General features: G+C 38.3%; 1 protein-coding gene across 2 annotated transcripts; it reads left to right on the top strand.

Moving 5' to 3' along the window:
- The first annotated feature begins 19,073 nt into the window (after positions 1–19,073).
- LOC107764434 (protein NRT1/ PTR FAMILY 2.8-like) lies at positions 19,074–21,836 on the top strand. Of its 2 annotated transcripts, none has more exons than XM_016582996.2 (3): positions 19,074–19,398; positions 19,480–19,697; positions 20,212–21,836. In XM_016582996.2, exons 1-3 carry the CDS (start codon positions 19,254–19,256, stop codon positions 21,658–21,660), a joined length of 1,812 nt encoding a protein of 603 aa, XP_016438482.1. In that variant the 5' UTR covers positions 19,074–19,253; the 3' UTR covers positions 21,661–21,836. The 2 variants fall into 2 exon arrangements, with proteins under 2 accessions (XP_016438482.1, XP_016438483.1); XM_016582997.2 differs by having other exon boundaries at positions 19,075–19,355.
- The last annotated feature ends 1,682 nt before the right edge of the window (positions 21,837–23,518 follow it).

Genomic DNA, 23,518 nt, shown 5'->3' with positions numbered 1-23,518 from the left:
TTATACAAATATTCTCAAACCGGGAAGAGGCAATAACAACTTCAATAAGTTTCAAGGCAAGCAATACAAGCATGCGCAAATCATGCCGAGGTCATACGACCCGATCCAACAATATTTATACTTTGTACTGCCAGAGGGTCAAATGGCACGAACCATAGATGCATCTATTTAATCTGCCAAGGCATTCAGCCCGTTCCAGAATTTAAACACGCACAGACAATCAATCAAGAAGTCATCAAGAAACAATTATCCAAAGAAAACCAATTCTCTTTTAACAATTTAGAAAAATGAAGTTTAATTCTTTTTAGAAATCCATTTACCAATTCGATAGAATTTAAGCAATCAATTGTCAATAAGGTTATAGATATTCCAAGTATAGCATTCTTTTGGGTCCTAGACTACCCGGACAATAGCATAATAGTAGCTACGCATGGACTCTCATCACCTCGTGCGTACGTAGCTCCCACAAATAGGAGCACATAACCAATTATTTCACCTATAGGGACAATTCCCTCTAACAAGGTTAGAAAGGAGACTCACCTCGCTCCGAAGATCCATAACCGGCATTCTACACTCTTTCGAAGACTCGAATCGATGCACAATGCTCCAAAACTAGCCAATAATTATGTAAATCCGTTAATATACGTTCAAGTTACTCATTACAACCCGATTTATAACAATTTCTAACCCCGATCGAAAAGTTGACAAAATTGCTCTTGGGCCCACGAACTCAAATATATAATTTACCCTTAATTTCATACCCAAAATCATGGTCAAATTCCAAGAATATCGATTTTTTCTAGGTTTTCCATCAAACCCCAAGTTTCTACCAATTTCCATGTCCAAATCCGTATATAATCATGTATTTAACTAAAAACTAGCATAAATTACTTACCTCATGCTTGGTGGTGAAAATGACACCTCAAAGTTGCTCCAAAATCGACTCAAATGAAAGGAATGGGGTTAAAATGAACCCAACCCCCGATTTAAAAGAACCTCTCTACCTCCAGCATTTCCGCACCTGCGATCCCTTGACCGCTTCTGCAGTTCTGCAGGTGCGACCTTTCTACCGCTCATGCGGTTTCTCACCAGGCCCCCGTTTCCGCTTCTGTGGCTCAACCACCGCAGGTGCGGTCCCGCTTCTGTTGCTACATGACCGCATCTGCGGTTTCTTCACTTCTGGTCAAAACCGCATCTGCGCCCCTTCAGCCGCTTTTGCAGCTCCGCACCTGCGACCCTAGTCTCGCAGGTGCGGTTACACCAGCAACCAATAACTTCAGCCCTTTCCAAAATTCCATTTTCGATCCGTTAACCTCCCGGAATCCACCCGAGGCCCCCTAAGACCCCAACCAATCATGCCAACTAGTCCCAAAACACATTACGGACTTGCTCGAGGCCTCAAATCATATCAAACAACGCTAAAACCATGAATCACACTCTAATTCAAGCTTAACGAACTCTAAAATTTCAAACTTCTACTTTCGGTGTTTAAACCTATCAAATCACGTTCGATTGACCTCAAATTTTGTACACAAGTCATATTTACCATTACGGACCTACTCCAACTTCCGGAATTAGAATCCGACCCCGATATCAAAAGGTCCACTGCCGGTCAAACTTCTCAAAAACCTTCAAATTTTTATCTTTAGCCAAATAACCCCAAAATGACCCACGGACCTCTGAATTCATTTTCGATCGCGCTCCCAACACCAGAATCACCATACGGTGCGATTCCCAGACTCGGAATCCCAAACGGATATCGATAACATTGAAATGCACTTCAACCCAAACTTATGAAATTCTTCCAAAATGCTAACTTCCACAATATGTGCCGAAATGTTCCTAGGTCTTTCAAAACCCGATCTGAGCATACACCCAAGTCTGAAATCACCATACGAACCTACTGGAACCTTCAGATCCCGATTCTGAGGTCGTTTACTCTAAAATTCAATCTTAGTCAATTCTTTCAACTTAAAGCTTCCGAAATGAGAATTCTCTTTCCAAATCAACTCCGAACTTCCCGGAATTCAATTCCGACCGTATGCACAAGTCATAATACATGAAGTAAAGCTGCTCATGGCCTCAAACTGCTGAATGACATACTAGAGCTCAAAACGACCGGTCGGTTCGTTACATTCTCTCCCACTTAAACATACTTTTATCCTCGAACGTGCTAAGAACTGCACTGGAGTTGTCTAAAATCAATGTTTAACACCTCGAGCACCTACCTCTGCTACCACAACTCGGCTCGGCACCTTAGCTTGATCAATCTGATGATATCTTTTTTCACTTAAGAAAATAAGCCTTAAAGCCCAATTCCAACATCCGAAATTCTCTGCCAGGCTTGTTTCCAACATACGCTCACCGTATCAATCACCGCACGATGTACCAGAATATGACTGCATACCTTTGCTGGATTCACACCTTGCACCGCTTTACTCACAGGATCACAATACATTCTCTGATCATATTAGTCGAAATTCCACGAACCTGATGCTCCCACTGCACCTCATGACATACATAGGTCTTGCTCTAACTCTTACAATACCGCCACGACGGAAGAGATGTGTAGAAATTCATAACCAACTGCCGGGTCAACAAATCATTGGGTCTATACTCCTGACAACAACCATCACCTCATTCTGAACCAAATAATGGTCTTAGCTCCTTAATATACTTCATATAATCAGATTGCATTGATCCTAAATCCAATGATCCCGTTTCACCCAGTACGAAACTGCTCAGGCAATAAGCCACCCGGACATGATCAAAAGTCTCATATGATGCCACAATGTGCCAATAGGCTATGAACTCGAACATGACAAAAGGAAAATGAACTCTGGAAGGAACTACTCAACTCACGCACTAATATGGACTTTCCTTAGAAAATGGAAAACAAGGCATACAAAAAATAGCATATAGAAAAATGTACTCAACATCACACTATTGCGGCGTGCAACCCGATCCAAATAACATATCCTTGGCGGCGTGCCACCCGATCCACACATAGAATTCGCATAAGGAGATATACATCGAGCTAAATTGCTCATTACAACAAAATACTGAATTTCGGTCACAAGCACACTAAGTGCATAATACCATCCCTAGGGAGACATATAGCATTATAAGCTACAACTCAAGCACAACTGAGGTGCGATATACAATCTGAATCTCAAGAGCCATTATGCTCATATAACATCATCCCTACGCGGAATCTTAACACATAAGAAATTCACCAAGCCGTCTCACATCTCACACGACGCAATGTATCATTATATGAAATAGCTGACGATGAAATAACACCCCGACTACTCTTCCATAAGGAGAGCATTGTTGAAATGAACAAATTTGGCCTGATATAGAGCCCATATTCACATTTAAATCCATCCATAGACCCCAAGCTGATTCTGATCACACCGAACTAGGCCATTAACCTTTCATGGGTCCATAATAACCCCCCCTTTTCTCATAACACACGAGAATAACCATCATAACCGGAGTAATCCTCCACAGTTCGCAACCCAATAAACCGTGTGCCCTCAAGGCATCAATTCTCAATTTAACAACATTACTACGATCTTCACACTTGATTTAACTCTTCAATTAATCAAGTGGCTACATGCCACACTAATACAACCTTCCATATCAGATAACAGGTCTGTACATCCAAACCACCAACCGCAATAACGCTAAAAAGCGATTAAGAAGCCTTAACCAGGATGCAAAGCCTCTTTCACAAAACACCGATCTTAGATGATGTTGAAGACAATGCCAGCTTACTCTAAACATTCAAATCCCTTTCCTGCTCATCCGAGCTCGTGACATCCTTGTCAACATTGAACCGCAACCTGGATCCTCACTTTCAAATTCCATACCACTCACTACACCCAATATGCTAATATGTGATAGCATAAGATCTTCATCACAACTCTTGAACTACTAATAAATTAACACTTCATCATATAAACTTTTCACTTTACTCACTCCAGGAGAACCAAAGCAACACACAGGTGAATTCTCATAACCGTAGGATATGCAAATCTCTAAGTAGTGGTCTAAGCCACTATAGCCCTTTCGGTATCCGCCTACACATAACAGGACATAATAGTAGAATACTTCTGAATAACATCAGTTACGACAGCCAACAAGCCTCACACGTACCGTCACAAATCACTTGCATAACTTGATCACACTGAAGGAACTGATCACTACCACCAATATGCCAATTCAACTATGGCTAGCCAATCTATCTTCGTCCAATTTATCCTTGATTGCCTTTGAAATAATAATAACACCATTCAACACATAGCTCACTCCATCCGTACTCATCCCGAGTGACCTTGTATCACGAGACCATGATGTCTCAAATGCCACGAACTATTTCATACCTTCCTTGTGCGCACATTCGCATCCTCAACTGGTAGGCCCATTTTGATAATCTCTCTAAGAATCCAAAGTCTTTTCTCATTTTCCTCCCAAATGCTGCACTGCAAGTCAAAACATCATAAAACCTTCCGGGCCTCTTCTCATAAGCTGCCAAAATTCTCGGAATTTTTCTGTAATACCCCTTTTTATACTCCGAATCATCAACCACATCCTCACGACCGATCTCTTTGTTTTATAACCTATAGAATTCTTTGCAGAAGCTTCGCCAACCATGCGATCATCGGTTTGCCCACTGGAGATAACCCACCTAGGGAATTTACGTGCCGACATCTTCCAACACTGCTGCACGGGGTATAATCACTATGACATCAATAACCCATCCCGAGTCTGAGCTCACTCTCTAGCTGCACAAGTCTATTCACCCCTCGTGAACATCAATTAAATGCGCGACAACATCCTTCCAATTCAAAGTTATGTTGTATCCTTCTTCATTTCAAGCAGCTCTTTTCCGTTATATCAAATCTCCTGCCGCATAATAGCCCATACTTCAAATTAAGTCCGTAGACCCAGCCACTGAATCCACATACTGCTTTACCACTCTCCCACTTTGGGCGGACTCACTTCTTTAAGAAACTACTCTACCTCCACTTCTTACACCGAGCCTTCTGGAAGTTTAACCACTGCATGACACTCCCCACACGTCCTTCCTCATCCTTTGTTGCTCAGCTAATGTTTTAGATCAAAATTTATCTCAGTAGCATTTGAACCAATAGACCATTACTCACTTTAAACCTTTCTGAAGATCATCTTTCTCGATCCGCCAGTATTAGGAATACACATTCAATCCTGAACCACCGCACTCTACGATCTCTGACAGTCACTTCTCCAATATTATTCCAAAATACTCTGCCCCAAAGGCGGATTGAAGAAAACCATAACACCAGTGAACTTAACATATTCAATCACGGACGACGAAACCTCGTCGCAGATGAAAATCCCATCACACTTGAAATCACTAAGTCTTGTTAATTCATCACTCCAAATCTGGACATCCCTAGGCCAATTGATATTCCTCCACCGGAAATGAAATATCAGTTGTCTATATCATGTATTGAGTAGACTTCCTTTCAAATCATTCACTGCCCCAACACATAGGCAAGTATCCTACTATCAACTCAATATTGTGCGATAACCAATCGTGAGCATCATAGCAACCTGTGCATAGCCTCCAAGATCTTAGAAGCACAACTACCAAGCCAAAATGATAGAAAATCCTTCCGCAAGGCGATGACAATAGCCCAACCAGCTATACCGGGAGAAACATCCTGCACCACATCTGTAGTACGATTACAATTCTTCAATTCTCGATTTATAACAAGCGTTTCACGTCGCATAAGATTGAGTAGGAAAGAAATAAAGGCATAAGCCTCAAAAGAATCAAACCGCACGACGAGGAATCAAGAAAGGAAGTACTCTTAATAGCCATGTAGCCTCTCGAAGATAAGTACAGACATCTCCGCAAAACTCTACTAGACTCGCTCATGACTCGTGAGACCTAAGGAAACCTAGTGCTCTGATACCATGTTGTCACGACCCAAAATCCATTAAGGGTCGTGAGGGCGCCGGACACCGCTGTTAGGCAAGCCAACCAAAATACTTAATTAAATTCTCGTTTTAATAATTTTAAAAGCTATGATTTTCCTTCAATTCTACTAGTAAAAGATAATTGTTTCAAACCGAATATGAATGTTAAGCAGTTAATACAAGATACCCCGTAATCATCCCAGAACCAGGTGTCATAAGTGCATGAGCTAATTCTAGGAAGCAATACAATACAACAACCGTCCGGAATATAAGTTGGACAAAAAGTAAATATAATAATCTAGAAGAGACTCTGGTGGCCGCGGGTCCTCTAGGAAAGTGCAGCTCACCTAAGTCTATGTGTCAACCATGCTGCTACACCCACTAGGCCACTAGAGATGTATATGCATGCACAACCAAAATGCACAGAAGTGTAGTATGTGTACGAAAACAACGTGTAACCAATGAGTATCCCGTCTAATCTCAAAGAAGTAGGGACGAGAGGTCGACTTCAATACTTACTAGTGGTCCAATAATGTTATCTCAATAAAATAGTAAATCGATGATTTTTATAAACATGATTGTAGTTTAATGGAATGAAGCAGGTAAGAAATCCTTTCTTTTATAGAAAATTTTCAAATTCCTTTTCATAGTTTATAGAAATATTCTCAAACCGGGAAGAGGCAATAACAATTTCAATAAGTTTCAAGGCAAGCAATACAAGCATGCGCAAATCATGCTGAGGTCGCACGACCGATCCAACAATATTTAAACTGTGCACTGCCAGAGGGTCGAATGGCGCGAACCATATATGCATCTATTTAATCTACCGAGGCGTTCAGCCCGTTCCAGAATTTAAACACGCACAGACAATCAATCAAGAAGTCATCAGGAAACAATTATCCAAAGAAAACCAATTCTCTTTTACCAATTTAGAAAAAATGAAGTTTAATTCTTTTTAGAAATCCATTTACCAATTCGATAGAATTTAAGCAACCAACTGTCAATAAGGTTATAAATATTCCAAGTATAGCATTCTTTTGGGTCCTAGACTACCCGGACAATAGCATAATAGTAGCTACGTACGAACTCTCGTCACCTCGTGTGTACGTAGCCCCCACAAATAGGAGCACATAACTAATTATTTCACCTATGGGGACAATTCCCTCTTACAAGGTTAGAAAGGAGACTCACCTCGCTCCGAAGATCCATAACCGGCATTCTACGCTCTTCCGAAGACTCGAATCGATGCACAATGCTCCAAAACTAGCCAATAATTATGTAAATCCATTAATATACATTCAAGTACTCATTACAACCCGATTTATAACAATTCCTAACCCCAATCGAAAAGTTGACAAAATTGCCCTCAAGCCCACATGCCCGGATTTCTAAATTTTTCGAAGATAAACTTTACCCATAACCTAACGAACTCAAATGTATAATTTACTCTCAATTTCATGCCCAAAATCATGGTCAAATTCCAAGAATATCGATTTTTTCTAGGTTTTCCCTCAAACCCCAAGTTTCTACCAATTTCCATGTCCAAATCCTTATATAATCGTGTATTTAACTAAAAACTAGCATAAATTACTTACCTCATGTTTGATGGTGAAAATAGCACCTCAAAGTTGCTCCAAAATCGACTCCAATGGAAGGAATGGGGTTGAAATGAACCCAACACCCGATTTAAAAGAACCTCTCTGCCTTCAGCATTTCCGCACCTGCGGTCCCTTGACCGTTTCTGCGGTTCCGCAGGTGCGGACTTTCTACCGCTCTTGCGGTTTCTCACCAGGCCCCCGTTTCCGTTTCTATGCCTCAACCACCGCAGGTGCGGTCCCGCTTCTGCAGCTACATGATCGCATCTGCAGTCTCTTCACTTCTGGTCAAAACCGCATCTGCGCCCCTTCAGCCGCTTCTGCGGCCCTAGTCTCGCAGGTGCAGTTACACCAGCAACCAACAACTTCAGCCCTTTCCAAAATTTCATTTTTGATTCGTTAACCTCTCGGAATCCACCCGGGACCCCAACCAATCATGCCAACCAGTCCCAAAATACATTACGGACTTGCTCGAGGCCTCAAATCATATAAAACAACGCTAAAACCACGAATCATACTCCAATTCAAGCTTAATGAACTCTAAAATTCCAAACTTCTACTTTCAGTGTTTAAACTTATCAAGTCACGTCCGATTGACCTCAAATTTTGCACACAAGTCATATTTGCCATTACAGACCCGATATCAAAAAGCCCACTTCTGGTCAAACTTCTCAAAAACCTTCAAATTTCTATCTTTAGCCAAATGACTCCAAAATGACCCACAAACCTCTGAATTCACTTTCGATTGCGCTCCCAACACCAGAATCACCATACAGAGCTATTCCCTGACTCAAAATCCCAAATGGACATTGATAACACTGAAATGCACTTCAACCCAAACTTATGAAATTCTTCCAAAATGCTAACTTCCACAATAGGTGCCGAAACATTCCCGGGTCTTCCAAATCCCGATCCGGGTATACCCCCAAGTTTGAAATCATCATACGAACCTACTGGAACCTTCATATCCTGATTCCGAGGTCGTTTACTCTGAAATCCAATCTTAGTCAATTCTTTCAACTTAAAACTTCCGAAATGAGAATTCTCTTTCCAAATCAACTACGAACTTCCCGGAATTCAATTCCGATCGTGCGCACAAGTCATAATACCTGAAGTGAAGCTGCTCATGGCCTCAAACTGCTGAACGATGCACTAGATCTCAAAACGACCAGTCGGGTCATTATAGTATGGGTCAAAATTTGACTGAGGAAATTCAGCACGAAGAGATGATTATCATGAGTTATTCGTGATTATCATGAGAGATTTGGCCGAGGATGACCAGTGGTTAACATAACGTGTTGCCCAGGTAGTCAGTCACAACCGAGGTCGAGTGTCATGAGCAGTAGTAACAACTAGTTTTGTATTAGGATCCTCAGAAGGTATATTCCGTTAAATATTCTCTGTATTTGTACTTTTAAGGTCCTTTGGGGAATGTCCCATATAAATGTAATGAGAGATAAAACAAAAGACATGTAATATACTATGTAATAAGAACTCTTTTGAAAAGTAAGCCTTTCTAGAAACATACAAAGAACACCTTTCTAAAGAGATTCGTCTTTTGGATTATTCCTTGTTATTTCCACCAGATCCGAGAAAGTCTTCAATTTCTTATAGTTTTTTGTCACTCATAATTGTTAGAGGAGGAGCATCCACCTCATTCAATATTGTTGATCAACTAGACTGCAGTTTTCACACACTCTCCGCAAAATTTAACTGGAACTGAACTATGTATTTTAAGAGCCCTTGCTACCTCTAAGATATGTCTATGCTTTCTCTCAACTATTCCATTTTGTTGAGGTGCATGGACAAAACTACTTTGATGAACTATCCCAAAAGAAGATAACATCTCATTACATTGTGAACTAAAAATTCTGTGCCATTGTCTGATCTTAGTACTTTTACAAAAATATCAAACTAATTTTTAACCATCACTAAGAAGTTTTTAAGTACAATTGAAATTTCACATTTGGATTGAATCAAATAGACCCAAGTATATCTATTGTAATCATCTATTATAGTAACAAAATATTATTTTCTTTCAAATGTAGCCTTTTTATGGGGTCCCCAGACATCAACATGAATCAATTGAAAAATACTACTAGATTTACTCTTACTAACAGGAAAGCTTAACCTGATCTGCTTTGCCATTGGGCATACTGAGCAATTCTCCTATACTGTATTATTGACTTTATTCTTTAAGCTAGGAATATGTTGCATAGCAACTGTTGATGGATGTCCCAATCTAAGATGCCATAGTTCTACTTCATTCACTTATCTAGTTACTGCTACTCCTACTGTGGGTTTGAACTCTCTTTGTAGAATGTAAAAAACATTACTCTCTCTACCAAACCCTATTACCTTGACATCGTAGAGTCCTTGAAACACACAGAAGTTAGGGAAGAAAGTGACTTTACACAGCAATTCCTTGGTTAACTTTGACACTAAAAGCAAAATGAATTTGAAATCTGGGACATGTAGTACATTTGTGATCTTTTGCTTCCTAAAAGCAATGTACTTCCTGCACATGCTATGGAAGATCTACTTCCTGTTGGCACCTGCACTCTACTATTTTGTTGTTTTTTCTAAGCTTCTTAGTTTATCTAACAGTTCCTTGCATGGTGTAATATGATGAGATGCTCCAAAATCAATTATCCATTCACAAGCGTAGGTACTAGATAATAATGTAACAGTACCTGCCATCACATTTGAGGTGCTATCATTTAATGGTGGCTTGTTTAGGAGGTTGTAATGACCCGACCGGTCGTTTTAAGCTCTAGCGCGTCGTTCAACAGTTTGAGGCCATGAGCAGCTTCATTTCAGGTATTATGACTTGTACACATGGTCAGAATAGAATTTCGGGAAGTTGGAAGCTGATTTGGAAAGAGAATTCTCATTTCGGAAGCTTTAAGTTAAAAGAATCGATTAAGACTGGATTTTTGAGTAAATGACCTTGGAATCAGGATTCGAAGGTTCTAGCAGGTTCGTATGATGATTTCGAACTTGAGCATATATCTAGATCGGGTTTTGGAAGACCCGTGAACATTTCAGCACCTATTGTGAAGGTTATCATTTTTGGAAGAATTTCATAAGTTTGGGTTGCAGTGCATTTCAGCGTTATCAATGTCCGTTTGGGATTCCGAGTCCAGGAATAGCTCCGTATGGTGATTCTAGTGTTGGGACCGCGATCGAAAGTGAATTCGGAGGTCCATGGGTCATTTTGGGGTCATTTGGCTAAAGATAGAAATTTGAAGGTTTTTGAGGAGTTTAATTGGAGGTGGACTTTTTGATATCGGGGTCGAAATTCAATTCCGAAAGTTGGAGTAGGTCCGTAATGTCGAGTGTGACTTGTGTGCAAGATTTGAGGTCAATCGGATGTGATTTGATGGGTTTCGGCATCGAATGTTGAAGTTTTAAATTCTAAAGTTTATTAAGCTTAGATTGAAGAGCGATCCATGGTTTAAGCGTTATTTTATGTGATTTGAGGCCTCAAACAGGTTCCCGTTATGTTATAGGACCGGTTGGTGTGATTAGACGGGGCACCGCCTCGGGTAGATTCCGGGTGGTTATCAGATTAATTTGGAGTTGGGAGGAAGAGTTGAAGCCTATTGTCATCTTGTGTAACCGCACCTGCGAGATTTTGGCCGCAGGTGCGGAGCCGCAGAAGCGGCCAAAGGGGCGTAGATGCGGCTGAGAAGGGAGAAGGCTGAGACCGCACCTGCAAAAGGAGAAGCGCAAAAGCGGAAGGAGGGATCCTGGTGAAGGACTGTAGATGCGGTAGTGGGCCGCACCTGCGGAGCCACATAAACGGTCAAGTAACCGCAGGTGCGAAAGTGTTGGAGGCAGTGAGTTCTTTAAAAATTGGGATTTTGCCCATTATCCTTCATTTTTTCTTCTCGGTTGGGTGAGTTTAGAGCCATTGAAGAGGGGGATTTCTTCATCAAAAATGAGGTAAGTTAATTCTACCCCTTGTGAGTTAAATACATGGTATTATTATGGACTAAAGTATGAAAATTGGTAGAAACTTGGGGTTTTAGTGGAAAGACCTAGAATTTGTATTTTTGGATTTTGATCACGATTTTGGGTATGAAATTGAAAGTAAATTATTTATTTGAGTTCGTGAGATAGTGGGTAAAGCTTATCTACAAAAAATTTCAGAATCCGGGCACGTGGGCCCGAGGGCATTTTTGTCAACTTTTCGATCGGGGTTAAGGATTATTATAAATTAGATTATTATGAGTAACTGAACATATATTAATGAGTTTACATAATTATTGGCTAGTTTTGGGAGAGTTGTGCATCAATTTGAGTCCTCGGAAGGGCGTAGAATGACGGTAATGGAACTTCGAAGCGAGGTGAGTCTCCTTTCTAACCTTGTAAGAGAGAATTGTCCCTATAGGTGAGTTAACTGATTATGTGCTCCTATTTGTGGGGGCTACGTATGCACGAGGTGACGAGAGTCCGTGTGTAGCTACTATTATACTTAAGTCCGGGTAGTCTAGGGCCCAAAAGCATGCTTTACTTGTAATATTTGCAACCTTGTTGTCAATTTAAAAATTCTTAAACACATATCGAATGTATAAATAAATTTCTACAAGGCTAGATATCACTTCTTGACTTTTAAAAGAAAAACTTGCCTTTTCCTGAATAATTGCTCCTTGATAAATTCTTGATTTGACTGTTTGAATATGTTTATCTATTGTGGAACGGGCCGAACGCCTCGGTAGATTAAATAGATGCATTTATGGTTCGCGCCATTCGACCCTCTGGCAGTGCACAGTTTTAATATTGTTGGATCGAGCCGTACGTCCTCATTATGATTTGCGCATGCTTGTATTGCTTGCCTTGATATTTATAAATGAGGATATTGCTTCCCCAGAGTGAGAATAAATGTATAAATGATGAAAACAAATTTGGAAATTTCCCTATGCATAAGAGAATTATTTACTTGCTTCATGCTATTGAATTACAACCATTTTTTTTTATAAAAACCCTCGATTTACTATATTATTGGTATATTATTATTCGACCACTACTAAGTTTCGAAGTCGACCTCTCATCTCTACTTCTTCGAGATTAGACAGGATACTTACTGAGTACACGTTGTTTTTGTACACATGCTACACTTGCTCTGCATTTTTGTTGCACAAGCACATGTACCCTTAGTGGCCTAATGGGCGTAGCAACATGGATGATACTGAGACTTAGGTGAACTGCATCTCTCGAGGCGATCCGCAGCTGGTATAGTCTCTTTCAGTGTATAGTATTTATTTTCTGTCCAATTTGTATTACGGACAGTTATTGCACTTCATTTGATTTCCTAGAAATAGCTCATGCTCTTGTGACACTGGATTCTGGGATGATTGTGAGATTATTAAATATTAAGTTTGTTAAAGACATCATCTTATTTCTATGAATTTCATTATTTAATGTTTAATGTATAAAAGGAATGATTTCAATAAATACTAAAATGAGAATTTAATTAACTTCTTGGTGTTGGCTTGCCTGATAGTGGTGTCCAGTGCCATCACGATCCTTAGTGGATTTTGGATCGTGACAGAGGTCCATCAACTGTGAGTATTCTTCCTCAGTGAAGAAATGTCCTTGCAGGTGAGCTTCAGTAGTTGCATTATTGGCATATGGTTTGAATCCTCCACTAGGTTGTACTCTGCCACCCTATTGGCCTGTAACTCCAACAAATTGTCCAGTTTTCTTCTTACTCTTAAAATCTGGGAGATAACCTACAATTTTGTAGCAATTTTTCTTCAAATAACCTGTATACCAACAATGTTAACAAATCAACTGTGTGCCTTTAGGTTTGATTCCTTATACCCTTCCTACTAACATAGTGAGTGGATTCCTATGTGTATCTACCACACCAAGTGTTCTTTGGCTTTCGTCTTGTGATACAATTGCATAGGCTTCATTAATAGTAACTACTAGTCTCCGTGCTAGTATGTTACTCCTCACATTTCTATAGTTTTCATTCAAGCCCATAAGGAACTGCAACATACGCTGATACTTCACATGTTCAACTGAAGTTCTTGACTCTTCACAATCACAACAAGAAATTGGGGCCAAAACATCCAATTCATTCATTAGATCTTTCATTTTAGTGTAATAGCTGGTCACTGAATCTGTTCCCTGTCTCATCGTTGCAATCTCAGGCCAAAGGTAATAGATCCTTGTTAGGTTTGAACGATCAAATCTCTCTTGAAAATCATTCCATACCTTCCTAGCATCTGAGGCATAAACGATCCCTGGCATCAATTGGTTCGAAACTGTAATTCCAGTCCAAGACAATACTATCGCGTTGCATTTTTCCCATTGCTCAACCAATTCACCTATGTACCTACTTTTAGTACAAGAACCATCAACAAATCCAAGCTTACCTTTTCCTCTAAAAGCCAGCTTCGTTGCCCTACTCCACAGAGCATAATTTTCTGGCCTTGTGAGCTTAATTGGGATTAAAACTAGTCATGGAGTGTCTCCTGCTTGACGAAATAGCAGGTGATTATGGTCGAGCGAGCTTACCTCGTTTCAAGCCATATCTGCCAAAAATTATTTCAATTTCGCTGGAGCTTCTCGCCGGATCAGATCCTCACGATCGCCGCTCTGATACCATGAAGAATTTGTGACAGAGATGAAGCTTTCACTCACTACTAGAAATGAAGTCTTTTTCCAAGGAAGAATCGGTGGGAAATCTGTGTGAAATTTCAATATTCCTACGACATTCCCAGGAGAGACGCTCGGTGGGAAAATGGTTGGTGGGAAAATAGTTTCCCATGACATTCGTGGCTAATTCCCAGCGAGTTTCCCAGTGATGGTTTGGTGCGGTCACCATGTACAACTTCCCACGAACGTCGTGGGAAAAGTAAGAAAATAATTTTATTTAATTTTCTTAAGTTTCCCGCCTAATCCGTGGGAAATACTAAAAATAATTTAGATATTTTTTTTTATTTTACCCATGGAAGTAGTGGGAAAGATGCATAAGCTGGATATAAACATATGAGCATTCCCACAAAAATCAGTGGAAAATGTTGTGAATTCCGGGAAAAAAATGCACAAAATTCCCACGGAGTCGGTGGGAAATCCGTGGGAAATTTGGAAAATATCTTCATGGCCAAATCTGTTTTTAGAACTAAACCACCTACCAATCAGAAAGTATAACCACAATACAAGACTAAATACAATTAAGCATTTAGATACCAAATTCAACATGCAATTCAATTCATTGCATAAACAACAACTAATCAATCAATTTCATAATTAATCCAACTAATCCAAAAGTAGAACAAAAATTCAACATTCAATATTCAACATCCAAGTACCATCCAAGACAAACTAATAAAAGAAACTACTCCTTAGTTATCATCAGATGCTGGAGAATGGGGCACAGGAAATGCGCCAGATGCTAAGAGGGAGTTTATCTGACACTTGAGACTTTTAACGTCACTAGTGTCAAGTCTTAATGCATCGTCCTTTCGCCTCATCTCTTCCTCTCTTCGCCTATCTTCTTCCTTCCTTCGCTTTGCCTCTTCTTCCCTTGCAGCCCTTTCTTGAAGATACAACTCTGTAATCTTCGCTACCTTCCTATTCAATTGCTCAAACTCATCCAGATCAACCGAGCAATGTGACGAAGAATAAGAACCAGACAATCCAGAAGTACGACGACCGAGACTAAACTCTTATCCAAGGCCGTAGACTCTCCCCTTATGCACACCACCAGCTGCCTTAATCCACATGTCCATGATCTCCTTCTGGGTTGGTTGGATTGGCCTACCTTGATCATCAATCGGCTGGCTTTGAATGAACTCCTCCAAGATTTGTTTGAAATTATCTTGTAAAAATTACAAGTATTATAAAAGTAAATTTTATTAAAGAAAATTTATGCAAGTAAGTATCTTTATTTTTCAATAATCATAAAATTCTGATTAGGTCATTAGTCCTTAGTGAATAGTCATCATAATTGTCGGAGTGTTTTTAACCATAACTAAAACTTTTTGCCATTAGAATGCTTATGTATACCTTTAGATTGCAGCCAAAAACACCATCCCTTCCACTAAAATGCTTCCACGCTTCTCCATCTGAAGGATGACACAAAACACCAGGCGCCCTTCTATTTTCATGGTGCCATCTCATATGAGGAGCGGAACTCATTGATGCATACAATCTCTTTAACCTAGGTATAATAGGTAAATAATGCATCCTCTTAATTGGAACTTTCTTTGCTTTGGCATTTGTGACTTTCTTAAAACGAGACAATCCACAAAATTTGCACGCTTCTAGAGCCGCATCATCTTTATAATATAACATACAACCTTTTTCACAACAATCAATTTTTGTAGAGGAAAGTCCTAACTTGGAAACTAACTTCTTAGCCTTATAGTAATCACCTGGTAAGTTAATGTTCAGACTAACTTCACGCATAAGCCCAATTATAGCATTCATGGCCGCTTGGGAAATATTCCAATCCGATTTGATAGTTAGTAATCTAACTGCAACTGACAACTTCGAGTCTTTATAGAGTGGACGACTAGCCGCCTCTAATAATTCATAAAAGTGTTTTGCCTCATCATTGGGAGACTCATCAACATTTTGTTGGGATTGAACTCTTGGGTGTATCCCAAAAGCATTCAACACCATTTCATGCATTTGAGAATTATCATAATTTTTCTCAAAGAATGTACTACTCTCACAACCAGTAAGATTCTGAAAGTCAACGTCAGTTAAATTACTGTAGTTCTCTTCATGAACGGTCCACACATAATAATTTTCTCTAAACTCCTTTTTGTAAAGATGAACTTTAACATCCCCCGGTATCAATAACTTTATACATTTGCACTTAGCACAAGGACATCTAATTGTTCCTTCATCACGGAATTCAAGAAGTGTTTTTGCATAAGCAATAAATCCTTTAACACCTTCTACAAATTCTTCCTTCAACTCCCCACGATTAGGATGATTTCGATCATACATCCATCTACGATTTTGTTCCATCTATTACACAATACAAGATAAAATAATTAGATAAATAAATGAATAAAGAAACGGAGAACTTTATCATAATAGTTTAACATTTATACTCTTAGGAAAAAAGATTCAGTTTTAGGAAATTCTAATGTTTGGTTGATAATAAAGAGTGTTTTTCAACTAAGCATTTACCATCAAATGGTGGAAAATAACTTCTTTCAAGTTGTTTGCCTTGTAACTATCTAAACCTTCATATTGTGGTTTGTGCTTCAACCAATATTTAGATATAATTATTAGTAATCTTTCAAGTTGTTTTATGTTGCTCAATCTTGTTATTTTGTTAAGTTTTTGGTAGTCAAATCGATTTGAAGACAAGTCTGAACTTCAATTCCAATGACAGAAGGCCTTTTGAGAAATGCAAACTCATTAAATTTGTCAGTACATAAATATGAATAGAATTCATATTATCCACTATTTTCTATTGTCCATCTCATAATATTATCCATATTGTCTATCCCATTTCTGTCCCTTTCCCATGAAACTGCTGTAACAAAAATTAACCAATGTTTTATCATCTCAACTATATAGTTTCTTTCTATGGTTAACTTAACTTAACATAGTGTAAACACCCGGTGCGGGTAAGTTTTTTCCTCCACCCAACTCTCAAAGCTATATTTTCTGTATCTCTAATATTGTTTCCTTTTGTTCTTTTGTCCTTTTGTCTTATTGAGCCGAGGGTCTTTCGGAAACAACCTCTCTACTCCTCCGGGATAGGGGTAAGGTCTGCATACACACTACCCTCCCCAGACCCCACTAGTGGGATTACACTGGGTTGTTGTTGTTGTTTTGTTGTTTTTATTTGTAATGCCAAAAAATATTGCTCTTTTCTGCAAACTCCCCAAAACCCCATAAACCAAAATACATGCTTCTCCATAACTTTGCTTATATTAACTAACACAGCACACCCTACTTCTTCCCTCTTCCTACTCATCAACCTTCTTCTATTTCCCAACTATTCTGTATTCTTTGTATGTTTACTTGATCTGGGTATTTCAAGAAACTAGCCAAAGATGATAACTTTATCTGATTTCTATCATGTTATGACTGTTGTTGTGCCACATTATGTGGCTATGATATTAGCTTATGGTTCTGTTAAATGGTGGAAGATTTCTTCCCTGACCCAGAGTATTAACAGATTTGTTGTACTTTTCGTAATTCCACTTCTCTCTTTCCACTTTATAGCTGGTAATAATCCTTATATAATGAATATACCAAATTCAAAATATCCCACCATTTAAAAATATAGTGCCTTAAGAAACATGATTTTAACTTACCAAATTCTCAGCACCAGGAAAGTTTCCGTTTTTGGCAAGATTGACAGCAAGCTCAAGATTATTCAACTGCAACAAAATTTATACAAAATTTTATGTCTTTCATGGTAATAGATTACCAAATTTTACAGTACTGAAAATGCATCTACAGAAATATACATGACACCCGAAATCGAGAAAGAGGGCAACTTGATTCGCTTCACATTGATTATTTTAAACCTAAGATTTGAAATAGTATAAAATCTCCAAGTTTCAAAGTATTTTGGGCGAAATCAACAACGAAAAAGGATATGGTGAGTGAGAGAGATAGAGAGAGGGAGGGGGGGGGGAGGGAGGCGTCGGATTACCTGGTAATGGAGTGAAGATACAGAGGGGAAAATACCAATTGAAGGGAGGCGTCTTGAGGGAGGGAAGATAATGTGAATAGAATGAGGAAATTATATGAATAATAATTACTTTCCCACTACTACCATGGCAAATCTCTGTGGGAAATCTTTTTTTTTTTTTTATAATTATAAGAATTATTTAAAGCTTTAAAAATATCCGTTCACATTGAGTCTATGAAAATATGTAAAAAAGTTTTTTATTTATTGTTTAAGTTCCCACTGTCTTCATTGGGAAAGTTTTTCAATTATATATAATTATTTTTTTAATGACTTTTCGCATAGAATTAGAGGGAACTAATTTACCGCGCATTTTTGCGCCAAAATTTTCCCACCAATAGTCACGGGCAAATGCTATTGTTAAAGAAAATTTAATTTTCCCACTGTATTTCGGTGGGAATTGCCACTAAAAAAAATTTCCGTGGGAAATTGATGTGTTTCTAGTAGTGACTGCTCTATCAATGAAGCAGTGAATTATAGCACATGTAGAGAAGGTCTTTCTAGAATCTGAGATTGAGAAATGAAGAAGAAGAAGTATAGATGAAGCAACTAGACCTCACGTGCACTATATGTGCAATTAACTACTCTTAACAGTACATTTAACTACCTCTTAACAGTAATAACAAACCTCTAATATAACTAGACTTTAATCACAGTTAACTCAGCTGAGTTAGCAACTATTTCAATATTTTGGTGTTTTTTAAACTTTTATAAAATAGGAAAGGCAAAAAGAAAAAATGAAGAAAGAAAATAAACGTGCATTTTCCCACAAAATTCGGCAGGTGATGGTGAATGTAAGCCATCAGTCTAATTTTGTTCCTCCCTCTCTCTTTCTTCTCATTGAATGTTGAGAGCATCGGTTACCTTTTCTTCTTTGTAGAGACAAACACCTTTTTAGTTTTTACCATATCATGGGATTAGAAGCAAGATATTGAGTATTTGCCATTTGCGAATAGAGATTAACAGTACTAGCTAGAGAGGAGAAATGGCTGAAGAGATCATCAATGCAAGCCAATATTCTCCCCCTGAAGAATCAAATATTGCTCCAATCGTTCCTCGTTCCACAAGGAAAAAGGGAGGATGGACAGCCATCGCATTCATTCTTGGTAAAGACAAAAAACATCCAATTCATCAACACAGATCAATATTGTACGTACGTAAACAAAAAAAAATAAATACTATGTAAAGACCATGTTGATGATCTCTTTGTGTGTGTTATTGTTTCTGAAGGGAATGAATCGTTTGAGAAATTGGCGTCGGTGAGTTTGATATCCAACATGACCACATATTTGCGGACCAAATACAATATGGGGGGAGTATTTTTGGTGAACGTGGTGAGTATATGGTCTGGCTGTTCCAACATTACACCTTTAGCCGGTGCTTTCTTGGCTGATGCTCACCTTGGCAGATTCCTCACCCTCCTCTTTGGTTCCCTTGCTTCTTTCCTGGTACATTTCTTCCTCACATACTCTTAAACAAATTTCTTTTCTTTTTGCGCAAATTTTGGTTTTAAATTGCTATATGAACATATGGTCCGCTTTGAGCCAATCCTGCACGGTTTTCCAACCAAAATTCTTATACCAAATGAGTATTCAACACCTTATAACTAGATTTTTTTCTTTTCTATTTTTCCTTTTGCGCAAATTTTAGTTTTAAATTGCTATATGAATATATGGGGCTAAAATCTCGATGTGTATGTGAGTCTAGTAGCAAGGTATGTGGTCCTAGCAGACGTAGGCTTTTGGCGACAGATTCATCTGAATCCAGAACTGTACGAATATATATATATATATATGTAAAAATCTATTAAAATCTTACTAACAGCTATTAGATTTGAGCCTATAATTTTGACAGTTTAATAATATCAGTGCAGAGTTGAACTCGTAAAGTTTAAATCATGGATCCGTCTTTGGCATTACTTAACAACTGGTTGAAAGCCCCCAATTTTTGTTCTTTTGGCAGGGGATGGGGATGGTGACATTAACTGCTGGAGTAGATGAACTCAGGCCACCTAATTGTCAGGGCCTTGCAACTTGTTCCGATCCACAAAAGTGGCAGCTTGCATTCCTTTTTGCAGGTCTTGGATTTATGGCAATAGGTTCAGGAGGTATCCGAGCTTGTAACATCGCCTTTGGGGCTGATCAATTCGATACTAATACAGAGAAGGGAAGGTCTCAGCTCAAAAGTTTCTTCAATTGGTGGTATTTCTCATTCACCATTGCCCTTATCATTGCTCTCACAGTTGTTATCTACATCCAAACCAATATCAGCTGGTTTATTGGCTTCCTAATCCCAACTTGCTGTTTAGCTCTTTCCATTATGATTTTCTTGATTGGTCGCAACACTTACATTCGTTTGAAGCCTCAAGGATGTGTTTTTATCGACATGGCAAAGGTTATAAATGCAGCATGCAGAAAGAGACATGTTCGCATTGTACCATCAGGGAATTCCCTTTATGAGCCTGTCCCTAAGGAAACTGCAGAAAACCAGATCTCAGTACTTAGGCATACAGACAGATTCAAATGCTTAGATAAGGCCGCTGTGGTTGTGGATTCGAGCACTGAATTGAATGCTGAAGGAGTTGCTAAAGATAGCTGGAGACTGTGCAATGTTGAACAGGTGGAAAGGCTGAAATGTGTTGTGGGAATTATACCTGTTTGGGTAGCTGGAATCACTTGTTTCATCACTATGGAACAGATGAATACATTCGGGGTTCTTCAAGTAATTCAATCCGACACAAGAGTTGGGAATTTCAATATTCCTCCCGGGTGGATGGGATTAGCATCCATGATTGCCCTGGCTATATGGATCTTCATATACGAGTGTGTATACGTTCCCAATGCATCGAAAATCTCTAAAAAGGAAGCCAGATTGTCACTGCAAATAAGAGTCAAAATAGGCATTTTCATGTCAATTCTTTGCTTAGCAGTAGCTGCATTTGTAGAAACAAGGCGCCGAGACTTAGCCCTGAAAGAAGGCACATTCATCTCTCCACTTGGAATCGCAATCTTTTTGCCTCAATTTATTCTATCAGGGTTGACAGAAGCATTTGCCGCGGTCTCAGTCATGGAATTCTTGAATAACCAAGTACCAGAGACAATGAGAAGTGTAGCTGGAGCAATTTTTTTCTTGAGCCTAAGCATTGCCAGCTACCTCAACACTCTCATTGTCAATATCGTCGAGATGTTAAGTGGACTACATGGGAGAAAACCATGGTTGGGAGGTCATGACCTTAACCAAAACAAGCTAGAACGTTTTTACATTCTTATTGCTGGATTGGGAGTACTAAACTTCATATACTTCCATTTTTACGCCAGCCGTTACATTCTAAGTTATGAAGAGTCGAAGAGGAGACAGACTGTGTTGGAAACTCGCATTGATCATGTCGACCTGCCAGAGAAGAAACCATGAAAATTGGAGAAAATTAAGTTGGTTTAGTGATCCAAATGAAGTAATTGAATCAAGACATGAGTTAATTAAATTTATGTCTTTTATATATATGTGTCCTAAGCATGCTACTTTATTAGCGGTCACTGTCAAATATTAATTGGGAAATCTACACAAAATGCTCATTTGGGCCAAACTAATTACCCACTCAAAACTTTTTACATAATGAGATTTTACGCAACTAGCCGACTATATTCATTGTTTACTTTTTCTAGCCATATATATATGGATTATACATTAATTATACACATATAATACATAAATTATACATATATTATAACTCAATCGACTATTTTTAGTTTAAGTGATTGGATGAACGACTATTTGGATTAATTCTTCTTACATAATACACCCATGTGGTCCAAAATATTTACTCTGGCTTTCTATTGGAATTCCCTTTTTCCCGTTAATTACTCTTTATCTTTTTGTATTTTATCTCTCCTGTTTTTTCCTATTTATCCTAACTTTTCCTTGCCATTCCTTTTCTCCCATCAATTACTTTCTCCCATCAATTACTTTCTCCCTTTCTCCCATTAATTACTTTATGTCTTTTTGTGTGTTTCTTCTCCTATTTTTCCTACATTGTACGTTATTCTATCTTTTCAACGTATGTGCTTTTGTTTGAAGGCTTCAAGAGCCTTTCATATTCATAGGTAAGATACCCCGATCCAAAACGTCTCATTAATAAACTCCATATATAAGTTAACTCTTCAATCACATACGGAGGTGGTTCCAAAATTTAAATTTAATGGGTTCATCTTTTAATGTTTTAGCATTGAATTTATTATATTGTTAAAATTATGGTTTTAAATTTAATATTTGTTGAGATTTTAATAGGTTTTTACATATAAATCTATACTTTGTATCGGAAGTTATGGGTTCAGTTGAACTCGTATCCGAAACGCTACATCCACTCCTAACCACATACTGCGATTAACTAACTCTGAGGATTATTGTTACTAGGACTTATTATATGATACACAATCTAATGACAAAGAAAAAACAAAACAAAGTAATTTTTTTAAAAAAAAAGAGCTAACAAAATGATATATTGTAATAATATGCAATATTTCAACTGAAACTTGAATAAAAACACATTTACCCGATAGTATATCGCTACGGTATCAAATTATATTGTAAGAGTATACGGTTATACTACAACAATATACTATAATAGTATATATATATATATATCGAAATGTTATATGGGTAGGGTCGCGTAATTATTTTATATGGGTAGAATCAGGATAACTATTTTGATTTCTATGGGTAACCCTATATATATCCCAATATTAATGTTCCTCAATGCTTAAAAGTTTGAGTATATACTGTAGGACTATACAGGGGCCGGATAATATATAAGGAATTAGGGTGTGTTTGGTACGAAGGAAAATATTTTTCAATTTTTGCATGTTTGGTTGCCTTAAATCTTTTGGAAAACATTTTTCTTATGAACTCATTTTCCTTTAATTGGAGGAAAATGTTTTCCTTATCAAGAGAAGGGAAAACATTTTTCAAAACTCCTTCTCAACCTTCCCCACCCTCACCAATCCACCCCACCCCCTCTCTCCTTTTTTTTCTCTCTCAAATTTCAGTTTTTTCGTTACCACCCACCCTACTATCCCCTCCACCCCACCCCACCCCCACCCTCCCGAAAAAAAATATTTTTTAAATATATTTTTTTATTATTTATCGGTTCAAAGACTCAAAATTTTACAAGTTCCAAATTTATGAGTTCGAAGGTTTATGTGTTTTAAATTTACGGGTTTAGAAATTATAAAGTTTACGGGTTCGAAATTTTGCGGTTTTGAAAGTTAAGCGG

The sequence above is a fragment of the Nicotiana tabacum genome, chromosome 6 (assembly GCF_000715075.1).
Source record: "Nicotiana tabacum cultivar K326 chromosome 6, ASM71507v2, whole genome shotgun sequence".
NCBI lineage: Eukaryota > Viridiplantae > Streptophyta > Magnoliopsida > Solanales > Solanaceae > Nicotiana > Nicotiana tabacum.
The sequence above is the reverse complement of the archived record's forward strand: the minus strand, read 5'-3'. Positions and strand labels throughout refer to the sequence as shown.